Raw genomic sequence first — 23,315 nt, 5'->3', positions numbered from 1 at the left:
ACCAAAGCCCAAAAAAGCCTGCAGAGATTTTTCATCATTATAATTCTGTTAAATTATAAATGAGTCAGAATGATGAGCACTAATTCTAACTTGTATTTCACTGCACAGAATGAGTTGTTCTCAATTTAGGGAGAGGACCACTTGCTGAAGAGCAAAACTGGATTTAATAAGCCAAGACATTATGTCGATAACCGCAACACCGTGTGTGTGTATATATATAAAAATATAAACATGGACAGTCTTGAGTCAGAATCAGACTGTATGGCTCACAATCTGGTTTTAGCCACTGATGGAGATTTTTTTTTTTTAAGCAACGCTGCCCTCTTGTGTTAAGGTAAACCTTATTTCCAAATTGTTGCATACCAAATATAATCTGGAGAAAGACAGGCCCAGAAGAGGACAAGAGGAAAGTTAATAGTGTAGTAAACATCCTGAATATAAAAGCATGAATAAAGTTACTGTTTTTCAATAATTTAATTAGTTGTGAATAAATAACGGAGTCTTCGGGAGATAACAACTTTCAAAAAAAGAAAATCTTTGAATAAAATAACTCCAGTACACCACATTGTTCAGATATATTTATTCAATGTAAACTCTTGGAAAGGCAGGGATGAATGAATACAGAAACCAAGCAGTGAAGCAAGTAGCTGCATGTGGTTGAAAATGAGCATCTAGAGAAAATTATTACACCTTTTGTAACCAGGAGAGATCAGCGAGTCCTCGATTTTGGGGACTTTACAAGCAATGAGGAGAAGCTGTGAAGACGTTGGGCTACAATAATTCTTAAAACACTGAACTGTCATCAAAAAGTTTGAAGCATGCAAACTTTATGACAAGTACTTGCATACATACAGATAAAATGTAAAGTGACCAACATAGGAAGACATGAGAGAGCGCAGCAGACCTTCCGTTTCACACATTCACTTCCACTGATATAATCTTGATCCGCTCAGGTAGCAACAAAAAATAAAAAAAATAAAGCAAACATTTAAAAAATAAAATTAAAAAAAATAATGTGCATCCAGGCATTTGGCCATTCAAGGAAATCCTCATTTCTGCCAGGTGATAATGATGAAAGATTGTGCTGTTAATAGCTCTGCAGTCAGTGCTGAAATGTGACTCAAAAGTGGCCTTTTAGACACAAATAAATCAAACGTACACATAGTCTACGCTATATACAGTATTTACATCTTCTTCTAAAGAATTACTTGCATATGGTACACATCACAAGCCTTATCGTACTGAAAGTGACACTAAATTGTTCATCATATCAGCAAGCAACCAAAAAAAATAGCTTTTTACGTAACTCAGTATGACTAATCAACCTTGTTTCTTTTCATATAAATATATTATCTTTATTTGCACAGGACAGATTGAGCAAATTAGCATTTGGTAGAAAATTAAATATTTCTTTGTATCGTCCCCAAAGAGAAACAGAAATGAAAATGCAAAAAAACAAAACCTAAATGTTTGCTTATTTGCACATAAATCTCTTTTTTTTTTTTTTTTTTTTTTTTTTTTTTTTTTTTTTTTTTTTTTTTTAAACAGGGCTTATTAAACAACAGAATTATGAGTGATTTTCCATAAAGTTAATTCAATGAAAACAGGAAAATCAAAACTTCCGACTGGTCAAATTAGCTTTTATGTACCCCGGGTAGTGAGGGCTGGACTGAATGCTGAAGGATCACCGCGTTTTGAGCAGCACTCTGTACATGGCAAATCCCAGCACTGCAAACACTGTGGCTCCAACGCTCGCTCTCAGCCAGAAGGTCGAGCTCTTCAGGTCCGCTTGGCTAACGTGTCTGTTAAATAGAGGGATGCAGAGTGTAGAGACATATGTAAAGAGTTAAAAAACAAAAAAAACAACTGATTTTCCATATCATACAACCCTGTTTTCACTTGGCTTTAAAATTCATTTTTGTGCGACTGGGTTAAAACAGCTAAGATGTAGTTACATTTGTCGCCATCATGTGTATTCATGGTGTCCGATTTAACTCACATCGTGTTACTGACTATATGACCGGTACGCCTGTGGTGGATGAGCATGGGAAAAACCACTGAGTTAAACTGATTTAAGTAGGAAACTACACTACAAAAGACATGCGGCTAAGTTTCTCCCAGACAACCCGGGCAGGTTGTTTGAGTGACTCGTGTGTTGTTGTTGGGTTATTACATCTGGATTTAACGCCGTCAACTTGTGACTGATCACCCAAGATGATGCATTTTAAAACTAAGTGTGAACAGGATCACAGATAATTCATCACTAGGACAGAAGTGACTCACAGACATCTCATCCTCTTTAACATCGAAACAAAAATTAAACTATTTCTCTTCCCCGATTAGCTCTCAACTTTCCAATAAAAGTGACAAACAGATCAAATAAGCAGTGACATTAGTTGTAAAGAAGGATCGCATAGAAATGAACATTGAGAAAATATTGATGAGCGGATGACAGAACAAGCAGAGAGCTGTGACATATTGAGACGCTGAAGCAAAAGCCAGTCAAACAGATGAGGGACTTAGAGGTTTATAGTTACGGATGCATGAGACAGCGAGACCAGAAATGAGTTGTGACAACTCTGTTAGATGAGACGGCTGAGGCACAGTGACATATGCAAAGCTGATACCAACAGAATGACAATCAGATTGAAGTCAAACACTGGGAAAAAAATGATGATGATGATGAAGTCTTTATAAAAAAAGAAAGCAATATCAAGATTGAGATGAAAAAACAGAATGAGCAAAATGAGGACAACTAAAAAGGACTGTAGAGGGAAAGCGAGTAAACTTAGTGGCCTTTCTATTCTTCATTACAGAACAGCAGTATAAATGCAGTATAAGAAATAAAGTATGAAAGACTGGAACTTCAACAAAATCAGATTAGACAGAAGCAAGCATCATATATGCCGTGAGAAGCATTTAAACAGATCTACAGCAACACTGAAGGCTCATGTTGCTCCAGAGGAAAGTTACTAATATTGAGCAAATCGAATATTTTCTGTACATTTGTATAGGAATGAGGATATGAGGTTTTTGCATGGATGAGTTAAGGTTCACCACCATCCTCGAATTTGGCGATTAAGAATTAACGGGAAAGAACTGGTCCCTTTGGTGCAACCAGCCGGGTCTGCTGCTGTGTTACAAATGATGATGCCACAGAAAAAAAAAGCAGCTTAAGAATGAAAACGTGAAAAACATAAAAATGATAAACGCCAACACGTCAACAAAGATAAGAGAAGTTTGTAAGAGACCTTCGGAGTACGACAGCGTAGAGTTTGGCCCTGACCGTCTGCAGCAGCTCAGAGTTGAGGAAGTTCTGACACAAGCAGAATGTGCACCGGTTACAAGTGCACATGCAGCGCAGCCGGGCGTGGCTGAGGAGAGACACAGGGTACGTACACGCACACACGCCAACAAACATACAGACAAACAGGACACATACGACAAACAAAAACAAAGTTAAAAGCTGAAAGAGGCCGCCACCATTAAAAGGCTCCAGTGTAGTTCAGATCACAAGAGAAGCAGCTTGATAAAAGGCTAAATGTTTCTCCTTTTGAGAGAAAAAGAAAATGTTACCTAATATGCTGATCTTTTAAATATTATTTCTACAAAAACAAAGAAAAGAAAATTCAAGCAAATTAAAGAATTTTTAAGAAACCTGAGAAAACAGAAACAGTGATAAAAGCAAAAAAACAAATCTCAATCTACCTGAAACCGTCACTAGAAAAGGCATTGGCCATGGAGGCGCCTCCAGCTTAAACACTTGAATCTCAGACAATAAAGTTGACCTCCTCAAGATTAAAGTCTCTGTGCAATCGTATAATAGCACAACGTGCAGCGAGGTGATTTACGTTGACAGTAAAGTGAAGCCTGACTGATGGCATGAGTGTGATGCTCAGGGAGAGATCACTATTACAGCTCAGCAGGAGGCCCGTGTATCCACAGTGGAAAACACAGTGGCATCAGACTAAAAGCAACATGTCCAGAGACCAGTGAAGTGCATTAATGCGTGTCGAGTGAGGCGCATGATGACAAATACTGACACTTGCAGACAGCAGGACCATCCCCAGAGGGGACCTGGGAATATTACACAGAGTACAGCTCTGTATTTAAACTGTCAGACTAATCTTAACCATATGGGGGGGGGGGGGGAGTATTCTATGATTCATCAGATTTATTTCTACAGTTGGGTCTTAAAGGGCAGAAAATCCTCAAGGACTACAGGAAACACAATTAAAACTTTGCAAGTTGCCTCCTTTTACAGCAGCAAACGAGAACTGTGACTCAGCTACTTCATCACCTCAGACCACAACATCCTCTAAAACTTATGTTTGGAGCCAGAGCGAAGGATTTAGAGGACTATATTGTCGGTCCGCATTTCCAGACCCGAGGGAGATATAAAGAATGCTCTAAATTGTATTAAAAACCTCATCCAGCACCAACAGCTTTAATAAAAATTACCAAACATAAATAATATAGGATTTATGTAATCATTTGCAGGAAACAAGAAAACTATGAGATTACATCTGCAGTTAATAAATGCATATAAATCTTCCTCTTCTGGGTGATGATTTATACTCATCATATCCTTATATCATAGTTAAAGGGTTAACAATATATAAATAGAAAAAATAAAAACAGGATATCATGAAGAAAAACATATTTTCCACAAATCTTCTCATTCTAATTTGTCAGCTAAGCTCATCTCAGAGCTGCGAAACTAAAGCTGCACTTCAATTAAAACTCAGACAATGCCCTCCAATAACAGACAAGACAGCTAAGTGGGATAACTTCAGTTAGCACTAATAAATAATTGGATTTCTCTGAATTAAATACAATTCACTATGTTCTTAGTTACCTTTTTACCCTTTCGGGAATCTAATCTGAAAATGTGACTCGTAACAAAGTATCACATTTACAGTCAGGTTGATGTTTCAAATTTCTGCATACTTACGGATACATAGCCATGGTGGTAAGTTTGGTGTAGATGTCTCTGTTGGGTGCTGAGGCTGCGTTACAAGTGAAAGACTGAGGCGGGGGCATCTTGTGCCTCCGACAGAACTCCAGAGGACTGCAGCCATACATCTGCTTGACCTCTGGCAGGTCTGACTTTGCTGCAATCATCATACATGGCGTCTTGCTGTCCATGAAGTATTGCTGAAGGAGAAAGACTCGTTAATGAATGATTATGGTTGTGGTGGTCTTTTGTTTTAAGTGGACAAACATCTGTGTTTTGGTACAATGTGAACACTAAAAACAGTTTTACCTTGAAAACCTTGGCGCAGTACTCAAAGGAGTAAGGGTTGCTGACGTCATAGACTAGGCAGACGATGTCACAGGCCAGATCAGAGTCAGACAGGTAGTCGAAGTCAGGAAACACTTCGTGAAGCTGGAGAGGTAAGGTGGTTAGAATTAAGTGGTTAAAGTGGAAATACTCTCTTTTCTAAATCTCTTAATTAAAATCCACTAAGCTAGAGGAACACAGCTGAGTTTGAACCTTAGTTCCTTTAATTTGACTTCAAGGTGGCACATCCCTAGTGGTCACAGTTGCTTAAATAGTTTGTAGAATGTGTGTGGACTTTATGTTAGATGCTGAGTTTGACTCAGTTTAATGTGATCTCATTCGGCAGTGCTGCTGGCATTTTTCAATTGCTTCCTAGAATTCCAGTTTTTAAAATTTGTGTGTCTAGGAGGTGCGTTGGAGTTCATCTAGTGTTTGGAAACAGCAACTCTTGGAATGAATTTCATTTTAGGGTAAAAGTTGCAGGGACACAAATCCGTACACAGTGAGAAGTGTACAAGAAAATGTGTTTTCAGTGCATTGGTGAGGGACACACAAAGTGCTGGTTTCCCTTAGACCAGCAACTTTGTGTGTCCCTGTCTTACCCTGCTAGCCAAGTTAATGAGTGCAACCAAGTGAAAAAAAAACAACAAAAAAACAAAAAACAAATAAAATGAGCATTCACATTGTGCTCCAGATCTGATGACCAGATCACCAGAGGGCCCCATAGACCTTTGTTGTTTCTGTTTGACACAGACATTGATGTCTTGTCTCAGTGCAGGTTTGATGTCCATGATGAAATTGCAGACACACAAGTTGAGGAATTTGTACAGGGAGCGATCTAAAAATAGCAGCTGTGCTGTAAGCAGAACCAGTGCAACCCAGAAGTGCACAAGCACATGACATTACAGAGGGAAAATGGTCAAAGTCAGATAGATAGATACTTACTTTTAGTTAACTACTGTACAGTAAGTATCTAACCAGTTTAAAAACCAACCCACAGTGATGAAAACCAAAGTGATGAGAAGCACACAACCATCCAAGGACAACAGAGTGAATCACACTCATTAATTATTTGTTCTCCAGCTGCCTATAAGTGCCAAGACAAACAGGGTTGTTGTGCTTCACTATGGATGCCAGGACAGAGGGAGTGGAATCCACCCTGGAGGGTGAACCTTTTAAAGGTCCTTTAACCAGTGTCAAAACAAACAGTGCAGTCAATGTGCAAATCAATACCATTTCAACTATTGAGTTTCATCTGCTAAATGTTGCCATCTAAAAGAAGCCAGTTTGCTATGGTATTTGATATTTTGCCTACAACTTTACAACAACTGTTCCTCTGTATCCCTGCAGCACATGCACTGTGCTTGCACTTTGTCAAAATAGGCACAGCAGTGCTAATGCCTTTGTTAAGCAAGTACAAATGCTGGCTTGACAAAAGCATTAGGCGAGCATGATAAGAAGCTTACATAGAGCGAGCTAAGAACAGCCAACCTCAAGCTGGGCTGGCCTTCATGGATCACAGTTGACAACCTCACGTACAAGACACAGCGGTACATGCACAGTACAAAATGTATTTGTACCGTTACTGAAGGTCAGCACATACATAATGTGTAATAAAAGTATAGGAGCTACATTAAAGTGCCCAATATGAGAAATAATTAGAGTAACTTTATGTTAAAAAAAAAAATCTGCCTGGAAGACAGTGTCCACACTGCAAGGATAGAAGATATATGTGCCGTCATGTGTTTTCATTAATGATTAAAGCAGTGTGTTTGATACTCACGAGAAGGTATTTCTCCTGGCCGTAAACATAGGTTGTATTGATGGCATAGTAGGATCTGTGCTCCTCTTTAATGGTCTTCTGGCGCTGAGAAGACAGAAGAGGATCTGGCGTTAATTAAAACATGATGTGAATGACATTTTCAATACATGCAGCAATGCAAAAATATATATATTGACATAATCCCAAATGTACAGAGTTAAGGCATTTAAATAAACCTTTTTTTTGATACTTGCTGTGTCTCAGAGTAAACACGTCAGTCAGGGTAAAGCAAAACATGTTTATGGCAAAGCCTGAAATCCAGTTCAGGCAGCCGAATCTAAGCCTCTCACATAATACACCCCACAAACATGCAAAACACCTTTCTGAATACCTCTTCAATATGTTACTGCATGCCTATGTGCACTGCTCATTCTATAGCTATTGCAATGCTGGTGTAGTGGATGGCTGAGCTGGTGCTTAGTTCTGCTTACCATGAGGTTTCTACCCAGAAAGGCTTGTAGGAAGCCACTCTTGCCACTGCCAATGTCTCCAAAAACATTACAGCGGAAGACGCTGCGCTGGGTCTGCTTCTTCTGCAGGTCAATCTTCTTATCCCTGGTCACTGCACGAAGGAAACCACATACAAACACAAGTACCAGAGGATCAGTTCAGACAGCTGCTGTGCACAGTCCAACAGAGTCAACTACACCATTTAACTGTTCTTAAAACAGTTTTGTGATTAAATGAGGATTACATGGTAGAGTTTACCTGTAATTCCTGCAGCTTGGGACTCCTGCTCAGCAATTATTGAGTAACCAAGATACCCCAAATACTCCAAACATCTTTGGACATCCAGATAAGTTGTTAACCTGAACAAAAGGCAGCTGAAGTTAAGACACATGAACTCATATACAGTAATGTAACTAATATTATTTTATATTTAAATGACAATATTAAAATCATCAGTTTATTATTTAAATAGTTCTTCGTTGTGTCCCTGAATTGTCCTGACCCATCAGGGCAAGGACACAGGACGTTCCTGTATCAGAATTTGGCTGTAGGGTTGTAAGTGCTGTGGGGTGGGACCTCTATTATTTGGGCTTTCCCTGACAGATCCTGCAGATAGCTTACTCAATTCAGATGCCACATGAAAACTTTGGACTCTTTGTTATGCTCTCTCCTGTCAGTGCTTTTTAGAGTGTGGTGAAAAGCACTGGAAGTGGGAGACCATTGCCACCGGGGAGGAACATTACTTTAGGGATATGTTTGGTTTACACTGTGTCCTTGTAAATGCCAGTTTCAAAGGTTTCTGTACAGGTGTCAGTGGTTTTATTGTTGTGGCTGATCAGTCAATCGGAGCAATCAACAAGCAGAAACAAATAAACATGGACACCAGTTTAATGCCTACTTACGTCCACTGTGAGAGATACCCCTGGTAGGTGATCCAGCCTTGGTCATTAGTGCAAACTGTGTTATTGACATCTGGCCCCCAGGGCATGTAGGGAAAAACATCAAACAAGTCCCTCAGCTCCTCTGGTGACAAGGCACAGTCACGGTCCTAACAGACACAAGGATCAGTTACTGTGTACAGCTACACCTAAATAACGAACAGGGTGCTCGTGGCAGGAATAATTTCCTGTGGGATTTTGTGGGTGAATGTACACTGAACAAACTGCTCTAGTTTGATAGACTTCAGAAAAAGAATGGCCTAAGCTGGCTGGCTGTCACTTCTACCTGAGAAAACAAACATGACAGACTGAAGGCACACATTCACAGCAGGACACTAATCACTATGAGAGAAAGCAGATCTTGACACAAGCTGTCACTTTCACTCTTTGACTCTTCTAACCTCATGGCTAATTCTCCCTGCCAATCCCTCCTCAGCTGCAAGGAGTTACATCACACCTCAGCAGGTGGTCACACTTGACTGTGGGAAAGTGCCTTCCTAAATGTCAATCAGCAACTTCTTGTTTGTGTCTCATCAGGGTGAAGGCCAACATAAATACAGAACCAGATATACAGGACTGTACCTTATCGTGTTTGTCAAAGACGCTCTGGAGGAAGAGGTAGGCATTATGGTTGAGCTCAGTAGTGCAGTCTGGGGGAATTTTCAACCTAGAGAGGGAGAAATAACATTTATTCATATTTAACACATAAAATAAATGCAAGCATATTTACAAAATGTATCAAACAAGCAAATACGGAAGGAAATGATTCAACAGAGTGCCACAAACCAACAGACGAATGGAAATATAATGAGGTGCAAGAGCAGGAGCAGATTTTAGTTGCTTAGATGTCAAAGTAAAACTCACGGAGGGAAGAGATAGTCCTGATTTAACTCCAGGTCATCATCATATCCAAATCGCCTGAGTACTGTCCAGGTTGTTTCATGGCGTCCTCGCTGAATGAACAGCGTGTGGAGAAACAAAAATCCTGGAGAGGAAAAAATAAATAGATCTCAGGAATCCCACTGTGAGGCGAGCTTGTATATACATAAGCATCAGAAATACGTCCCATCACTCCTACCTTTAAGAGTGAGGCCGTTGTCACACACGCCATCAATTAAATTCTTCCTCACCACATTTTTTACATCCTCTAACGCCTGAGGCTCCAACGGGGTGTTGAAGCACGTCCGCTATGGGCAGACAGGCAAATGTTGTTATCTGAATTAGCTCAGCGTCTCCCACCGAAAGGAGGGAACAATAAAGACCGCCTGGATATTCTATTTTAACCAGTTTACCTGAAAAAAGTTGAGCTCGTTGTCGTTGAGATTACCATCGTTATCTAGGTCTGACACTTTGAAGATTCGAGTGAGAGCTTTTACACAAAGTGGCTTCATCTGAAAAATCAGGGACACACATCAAACGTTCTTTAAACAAAAGCAGGTTCTGCTAAGAGTTCAAATCCAGCCCTTAATGCAAAACAAACTCAGAACACTAAACAGCTCAAGAGTCATGTAGTGTACATTTATCCTTACATCTTTTTTCTCTGGACAGTAGAGGGGACCAGTGGGGTGGAGAACTGCCTTTTGAGCATAGTAGAAAAGCTCGGAGATGTTCTTCAGGTTCTTTGCTGAACACTATAAACAACAAGGAAGAAGAAAATGTGCACACATGTGCACACACACAGACACTATGTTCAGTGCTGTAATGCAGTTCTGGTATCGAAGTGGTTCATTTGAAAGCCCCATTAATACGCAGTGTGAGGCTTCTTGATCTCATAAGTATTATATGCGGCACTGTGAGCAAACAGTCCAGTCAGCAAAGGGTCATCCCTATTTACCTACCTGTGTGTGTGTGTGTATTTTGGTGACTAAGTAGTTGCCAGACAGGCTATTAACACACGTGATCTGTCTGAGCGGCGCGCCCGGTCCAATTAACAGACTGAAAAAAAACCCCCACAGGTGTCAGGAGGTAGTGAACTAACTTCAACAGAAAGCAAACTTGGTAGAAACTGGTGAGGGTTTTTTGGTTTTTCATATCGAGGAGTTGAATTCGTGCTGAATTCAAAGTTCTAAACAGGTTATGGCTTAAACTCGTGACCCTTTACAGTTGTTTGACTTCCTAGATTTAAATACTTATGCAGAAATACCACTATTTTCAGGAAGAATTAAAAAAGGGAACCAAAAGGCATCACTCACACAAATGCAACAGGCCAAATTAGGTCAGTGTTTACAAGCAAGACAACAATAGTCAATATACTGTAAGTGGCAAAGATTATCTTTAGGCTGTTATCCTCCCTAGTTTATACTTAAATATCAAGTTAGCCAATCACACTGCAGCAACTCTGTTTCTATATTAACATCCGCAAGACTTTAATTGTTTAACTGTTTAAATGACATGTCTGTTAAGATCCCTTAAAAGCAACAATGGCTAAAGTGTGGATGTCATTATTAAGAGAAAAAAATGCCGTTCTTCTTTGTTCCTGTAAAGATGGAAGTTTCTGCACAAAGGTCATTGTAATTAATTGTTATTAACTCTGTTGTGTTTCTTCCTCTTTAGGTTCAGCACAAAATAGAAGAATGTACTGATGTCCACTGTCTGAAGCAAACTATTTAAATACTTGAATCTAAGCAGATGATTGTTCTTGCAATCTGCCATTCTGTGTTTTATTGTTGAGAAATGGTGGCAGCAATAAGAGTGGTGACTGTCTCACCTCAACGCAAGTCTCTATCTCACTGTACTGATTCATAATGGGAAGTATGGTCTCCATGCTGCTGTGCTCCACCAAATCAGACTTGTTCCCCACCAGGATCAGGGGAACCCTGAAAATGTCAACACCACAAAGCAAAGTGATTAACAGACAATAACTGCTTGATATACACCAACTAGCCCCTTTATTAGGTATACCTGTTCAAATTATTTTTAACACAAATGTCTAATCAGCCAATCACACGGCAGGAACACCATGCATTTAGACATGTGAATCTAGTTTGTGGCATTTTCCCCACACAACCATCTTTAGGGTTTACAGAGAAAACTGGCAGATCTTTGGATGAAAAGGCCTTGTTGATGCAAGAGGTCAGAGTAGAATTACCAGTGTTTCAAACATCAGCAGAAAGGCAACAGTATAAAGCACTTAAACAACAGCAACCGCTGACCAAAGACGCTGGTGGTGATGTAAAGGTGTGAGGGTAATTTTGCTGGCAAACTTTTAGGCCCCTTAGTACCCACTGAGCATCGATTAAACACTTCAGCCACCTGGGTATTTTTCCATGTCCATCCCTTTATGACCACGTCTTCTGTTGGCTGCTTCTAGTCACAAAGTTCAAATTGTCTCAAACTGATTTCTTGAACACTTGACACTGAGTTCACTGCACTCAAATAAGCTTCACAGTCACTAGATCTCAGTCTAATAGAGCACCCTTGGAATGTGGTGAAAGGGAGGAGTCACATGATGGATTTGCAGCAACTGTGTGACGCCATAATGACAAGATGCAAATCGCTGAGGAATGTCTACACCAGGGAGAGCTATGGTAGTTCTGACTGGCTCCAACCCAGTACTAGCAATGTGTACCTAATAAAGTGACCAGTGAGTATACATATCAGTTCTTTTTTTGGTGAACCTGCTTGTGTGAAATGTGACACTTCTACTGCTGCTTTTTGCTTAGAGTGAAGACACTGTAAGGGGGAAAAAAAAAACAAAACCAAATAATCATCCTGGGAGTGTAGGTCATTACATTAACCACTACTTGAAAATTACCAGGTTTGGCTTCCTGCTACAGGACCTAATATTTTGCAGCTGCCTGTCCTGTCACACACAACTGCACAAACTGAGAATCTGATCCCACTCTCTTCTTATATTTGGTGGAAAACAAAAGCCCAGAATATTTCTGTATGTACCTGCTGTCCTTGTCTGTGTTCTCTGTAATGAGGGGGATCCAGTGGCTCGTCACCTATGAAAACACAAGTAGATACGATAAAAGATTTTCTCAGTTCAGAGAGACATGATACCCAATTCTTTAGTATCACGCTGTCACACCAGAGTCTTACATATTATACAGTTCAGCTGATATACAAACTAAATATGGAAATTCTGGCAGCAGAGGAGCTCACCTTCTCTATAGACTTCTTGTTGTTGACAGCGTAGACAATGCAAATCACATTTGCCTACAGGACAGATCAACACATAAGCATTAAGCTTTTACATGAACCCGAAAACTTTTCACTGAGCAAAGCAAAATCCACAGACTCACCTTGGAAATCTCCTGAAATAACTGCTCATCCGTCTGCTCTGCCTCTGTGGAGGGAAGATGAGCTTGCTTAAGTAAAACAAGGATGCGCCAATTCTTTATTTATAAAACACACACGCACACACACAAAGTAATGTTCCTTCAAATACCAGAGTAATCCACAATGTGTGTGGGAACTCTCTCCGGTGTAACATCAGCCGGTATGGTAATTTCTTCAGCTCGATAGGGAACCTGGGATACAGAGATGTTTAGAGCTGGCTACAGAGCGTAAATAGCACAGTCAAATCAATGCAAAATAAGGTGAATAGTGGGCACGTTTAATCCCAGATGGGTACAGTAACATTAAATTATTAAGTGACTAAGTTTCTGGCAAAACAGGAATGCATTCATACCACATCTGGGAACTCCTCGCTGACCAGTGACATGATGAGAGAGGTCTTCCCCACCTTGGCTGCAGATGGAGAGAAGGAGACATATTTAGTGTGTTTAGCAAACCCTCATTACTCATAAGCATAATGTATTATTATTACTGAGACACGTTTCTGTAGATGTTTAAGAAAATACAGGTTAGATGTGTGACCCATCAATTTTAGCCTTCATTTTTGAGGACACCAGATGTCCCACTTTATGGGAGCAACTTTGGAAGTCTGTCATTTCTTGTGCAAAGAGAAAGTTGCCAATCACTGGATGCACCTCTTCTGAAACTCAAAGATGACCACCAGTCAGATATCAGATAAAATAACAATAAAAAAATGGAATACGCAGGAGTACAAAGAGCATATACCAGACTGTTAAGTACTGTATTTAGCCTGAAACTGAGAAAACGTGTGGAGACAAAGTACTTCTTCCTGCACAGACATAACCCCAATGTGTAAAACAAAGCCCATCACATTCCAATAATTCAGATGCTTGAAAGGCTGTGATGTTACCTGATAGAACCCAACTTTCAAGGAGATAGATAGATAGATAGATAGATAGATGCAAAGTGCAGTGAATTCACATGTATACTGTAGAGTACATGTGAAATTAGGGCAATCAGATTGCAATACCATCAAGAGTGTTCACCATCAAAGTGGTAAACTGAGGTTAGGTGAATAATAGAAAAGAAATTATCCGCCTAACTGCTCTAAAAAGCTACAGTGGGGGATAGCATGGCCAAGATAAGCTCCAATAACACATACAGACCTCTAAAGCACAAAGCAGTTGCAGAACGAGTGGCCTGAAACAAATACAGAGCTCATCGCGATGAAGACACTGCTCAGCATCACATGTCCAGCTGTCTGGCAGCAGCAGTGCAATTCAAAGTGTGCACTAAAAGGCTGACTCTGCAGTCAACAAACACACTGCAAACACAGCTTTATCTAAAGCCTTACTTACGCTCTCCCACTAATAATATCCTCACGTCTTTGCGCATCTTCCCCGGCGTCGTCAACCACGTCGGCAGACCGGTCTGTGTGCAACATTTATGCTCCTGTCTGTCTGGATGAAGGATACAGCCAGCCACTTCTACGCGGCCTGGCTCGCTTGCTAACAGCTACGTTCGCATTTCAGCCCCCGTCTGCTCAGCTTCAACGCAAACTCCACACGGTTAGAGAGAGCCCTACAAAACGCTGTTCTTCTTTCTTACTGTACTCTACCGTGCATACTGTCACACAGCCAGCAGGGAGCTCACACGAACAGCCAGATAACCACACAAACTTGACTGTTACAACACCATCGGCTGCTAGCTGTCGGCCACGCCCCTCCTCGGGTCAGCTGAGTGCGTAAAGCCAAGATGAGCTCGCGCAACACTTAAAAACAAAACAAAAAGTCATGTAAAAAAATAAAAATAAAACTATCCCCCATGTACTTGACCAAGAAGTGCGGCATTAATCTGCGGGTTTGAATTAAGACAGATGTGAGCTCTATCTGCGATATTTTTTTTAGTACTGGGAAACTGGAGTGGAGTGAGAGATCTTACTTTTTCCTCTAGCTTTGAATTTCTGTCAAAAGGCGCTATCTGGAGGAAAAGAAAAAGCAGCACGTGCAAGTCTGAGGTATTAAAAGAGTGGCGGTTATGGTCTGTTTTTCTTTTTTAAGTCAAGCGGCGATACCTGCGTAATACATAGACAGAATAAGATTTATGGTAAGAAGATTGAGTTATTTCTTTTCTTACACACACACAGACTATGAAATAGACTTCTACCTTATACTGCAGGGGGTGATTTAGTTTTTTTTAAGGACATCGGGTGTTTATTGAGATGCTTTCGGCTATTTTGCCCTTGTGTGCATTAAGGTGGATTCCACACTCCATAAGACTCCATCACTACTGATTTCCAGTCCAGGCTGCATAATTTGGCAAACCTCGACCTTTTTCTCCCTGTTTCTCTTCCTTAAGAATGGCTTCTTTACAGCCACCCTTCCACTGAAACCATTTCTGATGAAGCTTCAATAAAAGGTAGATTGATCAACTGAAGGCCAGGTGTATCTCTCACATCCTGTGTCAGTTCATTGCTTGATATTTCTCCTATTTCTTAAGAACATGACTTTCAGATACAGTTCATCTGCTATAGATAGCTTTTTTTTTTTAGACCTGGCACTTCTTTTGTTCTCCATATGTCCAGTTTTCTAAGAACACACTGAACACTATTCTGAAATATGTCATGCTTCTGGCCACTAGCTCTTTGGTAATCACCTTGTTGATGCAAAAATACTATTTTATGTCATCTTGATGCATTCTCAATCATCCAGGTAAGTAAATCTCCAAAAGTTGATTCTGTTCATCTGGACGTAGTGTTTTCAGTGGGAGAAACGTTTCGTCATTCATCCAAGTGACTTCTTAAGTCTCAGCTGACTGCAGGTTCCCCCACTTTTACGTGAAAAGGGAAAGACCATCTCTGAATCGAGGAGGGGGTCTAAGGGTACATCTTTCACCATCTTACAATGCTGTGATTGCAGCCATTCCCCAACTCTCTGTGAATGGTTCTCATGGCCATTGATCAGTGTTCTTTGATCAGTGGTTGTTGATCAATGGTCATGAGAATTTGCATAATCATAATCAAGAAACTGACCTCGCACCCCATTGTTCCTTCAGCGGGCTGGTTTCAGTCATAATGCAAATGTACTGTTTATAAGATTGGGGAAACCTGCAGTCAGCTGAGACTGAAGAAGTCACTTGGATGAGTGACAAAACGTTTCTCCCACAAAATGCTACGTCCAGATGAACAGAATCAACTTTTGGAGACTATTTTATGTCTTCTGTAACTTTGGCATTTTTCACAAACCCAGCTAGAGAAATGGGAACAAATGGTGTGTTTTTCTTAGAGATGGACCGATCCGATATTACGTATCGGTATCGGTCCGATACTGACCTAAGTTACTGGATCGGATATCGGAGAAAAATAAAAAATGTAATCCGATCCATTAAATATCACGAAAGCACCTCACAAAACTTGCAACACGCTGTAACTCACCTCAGAACGTTAGCATGTCGGAGCAGTGGCTGTGGCATGCGGGACCTGTCCTGGTCTGGATAGCATGTGGAGCTTCGCTAGCAACCTGGCATTTCATCTCCGACAAAGTTATCCCCGAGAGAAGTAAAGCAAGTGTGTAAGTCCATCTCTGAATGTTTGTAAAGCATTCCTGCGTTAAGCTTAACAAGCGACTGCCTCTCGCTCTCCGGCTGCTACTTCAATCGTGAAACTGATCAGCTGATCGGCTTTTCTGTCGCGAGTCCGTGTCTCTTGTTTGTTTTTGGTCCACTTTGCACCAGAAAGAGGAAACCAGCGGCTGAACAACAGCAGAACGTTTAAGCTTGATCAGCTGTTGTTAGAATTTATTTAATATTTCTTTCTACACCAGGATCTTTTTCTACGTAGCTGACGCTGGTAACTGTGCAGGGGCGGATCTAGCAAAGTTTAGCCAGGGGGGCCGATAGGGCATGAACAGGGAAAAGGGGGCACAAAGACATACTTTTCTTTCTTATTCTCATTTAAAATGTCAAGCTTTTAATAAATAATTATCTGACACCCAAAGTTTTAATTTGATGTAAAATGAATAGAAGTCAATTACTGTATATAGTGACTATTAAGTCTAATATATATACCCTAGTAAGCTATAGTACTTTTTACTTTGGGAAGGTACCATCTGTGCAGTCTGCAATTTTGTTGAAGAAAGATGTTGAATCTATTTAATATTTCTTGAAAAATAATTGATTTCTGTGCATTTTTTTTTCACACTGCATCAAATTAAGGTTGATTACGTCGATTAAGCATCATGAGGTGGAGCGTGAGGGGTGGTTCCCTATTTTTTATTTATTTATTTTTGTTGTTGCTGGGAGTTGGAACCCTATTAGTTAGGTTGCTTAATATTTACGCTAAGTACTCTTTAAAATACCAGAATAGGGAGGATGGTGTAGGTCTAAGTTTATTAGATTGATCAGTATTGCTGAACTATGAAATATTTTTTTTGTATACAGGTATAACAGAATAGCTTTAGTGTAGTTGTTGTTTTAAACTTGAGTATGAACTTGTAGACTTGCAAAATGCAGCAAGATATTTTAAAAAACAGTTTTGTTGATTAAAAAACACTATATCGGATTCATATCGGTATCGGCAGATATCCAAATTTATGATATCGGTATCGGTATCGGACATAAAAAAGTGGTATCGTGCCATCTCTAGTTTTTCTTAAACGCTGCTATTAATGAAGTGCCTAAAGATACAATTTAAAATGGTCTCTTTGCTAATTTGTCAGGTACAAGCAGCTGACTGAACATGAGTGAAAAAGCAGCCAGTGTCCAAAGAAAAACTTCAAAAAGTCTGGAGAACAATATTACTCAAGACCACAAAAAAGAAAGTCTGGCTCCTTGGGATGGGTCAGGACTTTCACACTGCACAAAGTTTCTCTGCACTGCAAAACTGTCAAAACAGAAGATTTTCTGGTACACATTCTTAAGCCTTTAGCATATCCTTGTGTATGGATGAATCAAACTTTTAGATTGAAATGTTCACTTAAAATAATAATACTATTAAAACAGCTTTTAATAAGAGATGGAGCATAAAGTAAGTGTTTCTTTAAGGCTAGCAGCTAAATTACTGTAAACTAATTGATAAACAGTGATATGTGGTCCTGGTGGTTGTTGTGGTATTCCCATCAGCCCTGATGGAACCCGCTACTTAAAATCAAAACATCTCAACAGAGGCACATATGCCTCATAAAATGCCCAGCTGCACATATGTTACTGATGAGGAAGAAAGCCAGCATGTTCCCCAACAACTGGTTAACAAAAAAAGAAAGAAAGCAGTTATTTATCAAGTGTATTTAAATTATGAGTTTGAGAAATTCACAAACAGCTACAAACACAAAAAAGTATCTAAGTACATCAAAGTTAACAAAAATATTTACAAAATAGCCATTTCCGTCTTTATTTTAATAAATACAATGTCTGTTTTCAGTGACTTTATAATGTATTACAAAAGAACGCTGACATTAATTTCAACAAAAGTGCATCAAAATCAGGAGACATTGCTTTTAATGTGCGTGGATCTTACAGAGAAACAAAGTCTCTACGGTGACAGTAGCTTCTCCACATTGCAGACAGTAAGCGCCTTAGTCAGTCTGTGGTCCTGTCTCTAATTATGTTTCTAGCCACACAGGTTCGGGCGCGTCTTTGTGAGAAAAGCTTCAGGTCTGTTCTGTCCCCAAACGGTATTTTAATTTCCTTGCAAAAAAGGAAATGATTCATTTTCCTCTCCTCAGGTTGGCCTCATCTGAATATCGCAAAGAGAAAGAATTAGGAATGCTTGACAACCAAAGGAGCAAAGTTGATGCATTTTAACAACACACGGGACAACAAATTCCTACTAGAGTAGTCTTCTGGTGTCATGGGTTGAGAGATGACCTTTCTGAAAGCCATTATCCACTCGCTCTGCTCCTGCTCCTGCTCACACATAAAAACAAACTGCCTCTCCGGAGTCTCCAGTGAGATCCCGCAGCACCACCGGCTTCCCCTCGCGTTGCGGCTGCTGGTTTCTGAAACAGAGTAGCCGTGGCTCTCTGTGCCGATGAAGACAGCACCCAGCTCTGTAGCATCCTAACAGTATAAATAAACAAGGTACAACTAAATAGGATCATTATGATTATTCATTGTATTTTATGAGCATTAGAATAACTTCTTAATATCTCCAATTAAAAGAAAAAAAATGACAAATTTTTATGTTTCATTTATTTATGTAGGTGTTTCATTTTCACAAAGATATGAGCAACACAAAGATCTCTGTTCTTCATCTCTGTTCATTACCAGTGGAGATTTAAAGTATAGAAGCTTTCTGTTCATTGAGCACAGCGTGAACCAGCGCTTCTTGAATGGCTCCCGTTGCTGAAAACACATATAAACACACCAATCCAATTAGCCAGGCAGTTAAACTAAAAATAAGTAGACCCAGTAAATCCAGTTAAAAATTTTGGATAGTTCACAGACCGTCGGACCAGTTTTCTCCATGTATCCCTCCTTCAGGCAATGTGCTGTTAGCTGATGTTTTAACTGTGCAAAGAAACACCAACAAATACTGTGAGCTGAACAACAGCAGCAGCTCACAACCAGAATGATTCAACCGTGCTGACGTTGTGCGGGTTTGCACATTAAATGTAATGTGTTTAAATGGGGAGAGAACAAACCGAAATTATTATTGAATTTAACTGCCGCGAGTAGCATCATGTTTCATCTGATATATTTGTTCATGGAATAACAAGGCCTCGCCTAGCCATGTAACTGCTCTTCAGTCAATTGCCCAATTACTTTAGAGCATTTGAAAAGACTGTGTATAAAAATGGCTGTGATTCCTAAACAGTTCATACTAATTTTTTTGTTACACCAATTAAAATAAAGCTAGGGGTCTGCACTTCTATCATATCCTGACTGTTTGGTTGAAAATCCATGGTTGTGGTGTACAGAGGCAAAAACAAATTCATTGTCCAAATATTTATGGACCTAAGTGTATAAATCCTGCCTGTGCTAGTTTTAAAGTGTATATTAAGTACAATAAAGACAAAGGAGCTTTCTCAAATGCTAAGACAAAAAAAATTATATAAACACGTGGTACTAAAAACAGAAGACTTGTGGTTCAGCAGCAACTTTCTTGGGTGTGAAAGGTCATTTTAAAACAATCACTGAGCAAAAGCTGCGGCATTAGTAACAAAGACTTGCAGATATGAGCGGAAACTTTAAAAAGAACATTAAACAAGGCTTCGGTCGAGGCCTTGAAACCTCTGCACACTTTCTTGAACAGAAAGCCATTAAATTGGAAAGTTCTATGTAGTTAATTACAGAAAACGTTTGATGTATGAGGTATGACTTTGAGGTTGTATAATTTTACTTAGCGGCTTTTTGAGGATAGACATCACTAGCCTGAAGTAAGAGGGGTTTACATAGCTGATGACCTAATGAAAGTTTGTCTCACGTCTTTTTCTTGAAGAGTGGGGTTTTTCTTCAGGAGGTATGCCAAACGTGTTGCCCGAATAGCATTGAAAAAAGACACAATCACCTATAAGAGATCATAGACATAGGTTTTGCCAGGAAGAGTAATTGTCTCAAATAAGGTATAACTCTATGAATGTGGGATGGAAAAGAGCATGCAGCATACATCTGGGAAGATGCCCTCACCTGCCCGTCCTCGTGGTACACAAAAAGGTTCTTTGAGCGTTCATCATCCACATAGGAGATCTGCAAACCGGTAGCATGACCGATCTTCTCTGGTTGGAAGACTGCATTCAGATCCTTCATGTTGATGACAGCTTTGGGAACCTTGGACTTGGTTTTAATGAGATGATTGAGGAAGATTAGAAAAAGAGGTATTTGGCCAGAGTCAACTGAAGAATGCTTATACAGCTGTAAACTAAACGGTCTTATGACTGAAGAACTGCTCACATCCTCTTTGATGAAGTATCTGAGGGTGAAGTCTTTCTGTGAGAGCAGGAAGGTGCTTTTAAAGAACTGCTTACTGTCTTTGCCTTTCTTCCATAGTGTTGCCTCAAACAGTTCTGGAGTATCAAACAGTTCAAAGAGGTGAAGCAAATAAACTGCAGGTTAGACTTTGATGGGAAAACAAATGCTGGGTTGTCAATGTTTTGTTGACGGGGGAAGGTTTCTTTTTTTTAATTAAAAATATTGCGAGGATAATTACCTGCACTGTACACTTTTTGAAAGTAGATGTTTTCTCCTGTGAATTCCCGTCTTTCGTACTTGGCACGGATCCACTGATCCTTAAGAACGCTGAAAACAAACAAGTCCGTGAAAATGTGTAGACCTGTCACTGAGCCTTTACACTTCTCTGCTGTTCCTCTTTCTACCTGAGAAACGTGACTACTCCACTCCCATTCACTAAACAAACCGTTTGTTGTCTTTGCTTCCCACTTCCGTTGAGTTAATGAAATGAATGGGTGCCAAATGCAGTGAAAGTCACTTACATGCAATCTTTCTGCTGTGGTTGGTAGAAAAAGACCGGGACACACTTCTCAAAAATAGCTTTGGCAGCAGAATTTCCCTTCTCTTGCATGAACTAAAACCGCATAATGTGAGAGTTAAAAATAAAGGTTAGAACAAGATAATATTGTTTACATGATGAACAGACTCAAATTAGAAGGATTTATTTTAAAATGAAGCACGAAATGAAAATCTGGAGGTAACGGAGTAATAACAGAGGGAACTGGGGGGAGTGAAAAATCAAAGAAATCTAAAGGTATCCAACACCCTCTTTATAATAAAAGGAAAATGTCTAAATTTAAGAGAACATGAATAAATAATTAATCATCTGAATTCATGCTAATAATTAATACCTCTACAAGTGAATCTTCCCAATGATCCAGCCGTATGGATTTCACTTTGCTGACTGCAGGCAGATTACGATGCATCCCCGAGCAGTTCAGGCACACAAAGATGCCGAGAGTGTAAGAAGCCCAGTCAGGGTCTGCGAGCAAAAAGTGATCACAGTGTTTATTTTATAAGAAGGAACTAAGTACAGTGCAAAAAAAATAAATAAAAGTAGTCCTATGAACTGCCTAATGACCATAATGTACAAAGATTATAAAGCAAAAATCAGTGTTTCTTTTCTGCACAATTATAAAGTCGATAAACAGGCGAAAGAGTAAGCGTATAAAGCACTGTTTGCACTACCTCTGTCTTCATTTCACATAGGTACACACTGTATTAACTGTCCTCATACAGTGAAGGTGAAAAGTGGTGGAAAAAAGGAGGAACAATAAGGTCATACCACCCTATACAGCAGTTTTCTCTTCCCCTTCTGAGAGCTTATTACAGTTTTACTTGGTTATAAAATAATATTTTGGACACAATATTGTTAACTAAATAAAGCACATGACTCAGTCAGATGGGCCGTCTATTACCACTTGTGACGTAGTGAAATAAGGTAAATAAAATGTTCTCTGGAGAGAAAGTTAAAAAAAAAGTATAAATAAATAAAAATCTATCAGTGCTAATCTATAAATTAAACCTGAGTCTGTTGAAGTGTACTCACCAGGAGCTCCACAGTCAGCACACAAGTTGTTACCCGGCTGTTGCACCAAATCAAGGAGAATTTTGTTATTTCTTTCAGAAGTGGCCATTGATGAAGGGCGTCTGCTTCTCTTGGGCTGACAGTCAAATCCCAACAAAACATCTACTAGGTAGTAACTCCATATTGACTCTACACACTTCACAGTACAGAGCTATTCTGCCCTGTAGCAGGTACAAACATCTCCGTGGCCAGTGGGCCAGTATTTCCTCTTAACAATGCCGCATCATGAAGTTTATTGTTCTGCACACAAACACATATATCCAGAAATAACAGAGAAAGGAAGTGAAACATACGTCACTCAGTTACTGGGTGATTGACTTACAGTATTAGGCTGCTAGGCTTGTCGCTGTTCGAAAGCTGTGAGAGCAGCAGTTTTGTTTTTAAAGTTAAGGTCAGCAGCAGTAGCAAGAAAAAGGAGGGAACTTTCCAGAATAGCTCCAAGCTTATGTGCCAGTTTTACAAACTGTTGCAAACTTATAGCCAGACTTTTGTCCTGCATCTAAATTTAACTGCTGCTGTTGTCACGAGTGGCATTCATTTGCTTTAAGTCCTGGGCTAGAATTAAGACTGGATAGGCAGATGTCAGTGAGACAGACAAAACCCACCTTTAAAAATGTACTTTTACACATCGGATAAAAATACCTCCTGTGGGGAGTTGCCACTATATTAATAAAATGTCTATAAGATGTATCTGGTGTGCCAAAATAAATCGTCAACTGCGTTCATACAGCAGATAAAGAAAAGGGGGAGATGCAAATTGCACTATTAATTTAAAAATTACAAAACCCAGAGTGAAACAGAGGAATGAAGTGGGAAAAGTCTGTGTGTCAACTAGCCTGCTTACATTTTATGACCTTGACTCACTATTCTTCAAACTCGACCTTCATCTTGGCCCCAGCTGCACAACTGTAAAATTTTGTGACTATATTTTGAATTGTTGAGGTGACAAATGCTTTTTGTTGCAGTTTCCGCTGCAGTACGTATCTTCAGCACTGCGTGTTGACAAGCTGACAAATGCACGTAGGG

General features: G+C 39.8%; 2 protein-coding genes across 4 annotated transcripts; both read right to left on the bottom strand.

Moving 5' to 3' along the window:
* Positions 1–565: 565 nt before the first annotated feature.
* rhot1b (ras homolog family member T1) lies at positions 566–14,656 on the bottom strand. 3 transcript variants are annotated; one of them, XM_085277198.1, is made up of 20 exons: positions 14,141–14,654; positions 13,131–13,189; positions 12,888–12,969; positions 12,742–12,785; positions 12,602–12,655; positions 12,389–12,441; positions 11,202–11,310; positions 10,024–10,125; positions 9,787–9,885; positions 9,573–9,681; positions 9,359–9,479; positions 9,077–9,161; positions 8,459–8,604; positions 7,815–7,915; positions 7,538–7,668; positions 7,068–7,151; positions 5,267–5,389; positions 4,955–5,157; positions 3,252–3,374; positions 566–1,802 (listed from the first exon to the last, which is right to left on the bottom strand). In XM_085277198.1, exons 1-20 carry the CDS (start codon positions 14,199–14,201, stop codon positions 1,685–1,687), a joined length of 2,007 nt encoding a protein of 668 aa, XP_085133324.1. In that variant the 5' UTR covers positions 14,202–14,654; the 3' UTR covers positions 566–1,684. The 3 variants fall into 3 exon arrangements, with proteins under 3 accessions (XP_085133324.1, XP_085133322.1, XP_085133323.1); XM_085277196.1 differs by having other exon boundaries at positions 14,116–14,649; XM_085277197.1 differs by lacking the exon at positions 3,252–3,374 and having other exon boundaries at positions 14,116–14,656.
* Positions 14,657–18,028: 3,372 nt separating this feature from the next.
* Positions 18,029–22,622, bottom strand: LOC146572791 (arf-GAP with dual PH domain-containing protein 2-like). The gene is made up of 11 exons (XM_085277195.1): positions 22,251–22,622; positions 21,553–21,683; positions 21,184–21,275; positions 20,901–20,989; positions 20,645–20,757; positions 20,381–20,527; positions 20,178–20,261; positions 19,199–19,261; positions 19,019–19,096; positions 18,583–18,811; positions 18,029–18,488 (listed from the first exon to the last, which is right to left on the bottom strand). The coding sequence occupies exons 1-11, from the start codon at positions 22,336–22,338 to the stop codon at positions 18,460–18,462; spliced, it is 1,143 nt and encodes a 380-aa protein (XP_085133321.1). The 5' UTR covers positions 22,339–22,622; the 3' UTR covers positions 18,029–18,459.
* Between the last annotated feature and the right edge of the window lie 693 nt (positions 22,623–23,315).

Source organism: Mchenga conophoros, linkage group LG6 (assembly GCF_057382185.1).
Source record: "Mchenga conophoros isolate Kocher_MC1m ecotype Shallow Benthic linkage group LG6, M_conophoros_male_GT1.1, whole genome shotgun sequence".
Taxonomy (NCBI): Eukaryota; Metazoa; Chordata; class Actinopteri; order Cichliformes; family Cichlidae; genus Mchenga; species Mchenga conophoros.
The sequence above is the reverse complement of the archived record's forward strand: the minus strand, read 5'-3'. Positions and strand labels throughout refer to the sequence as shown.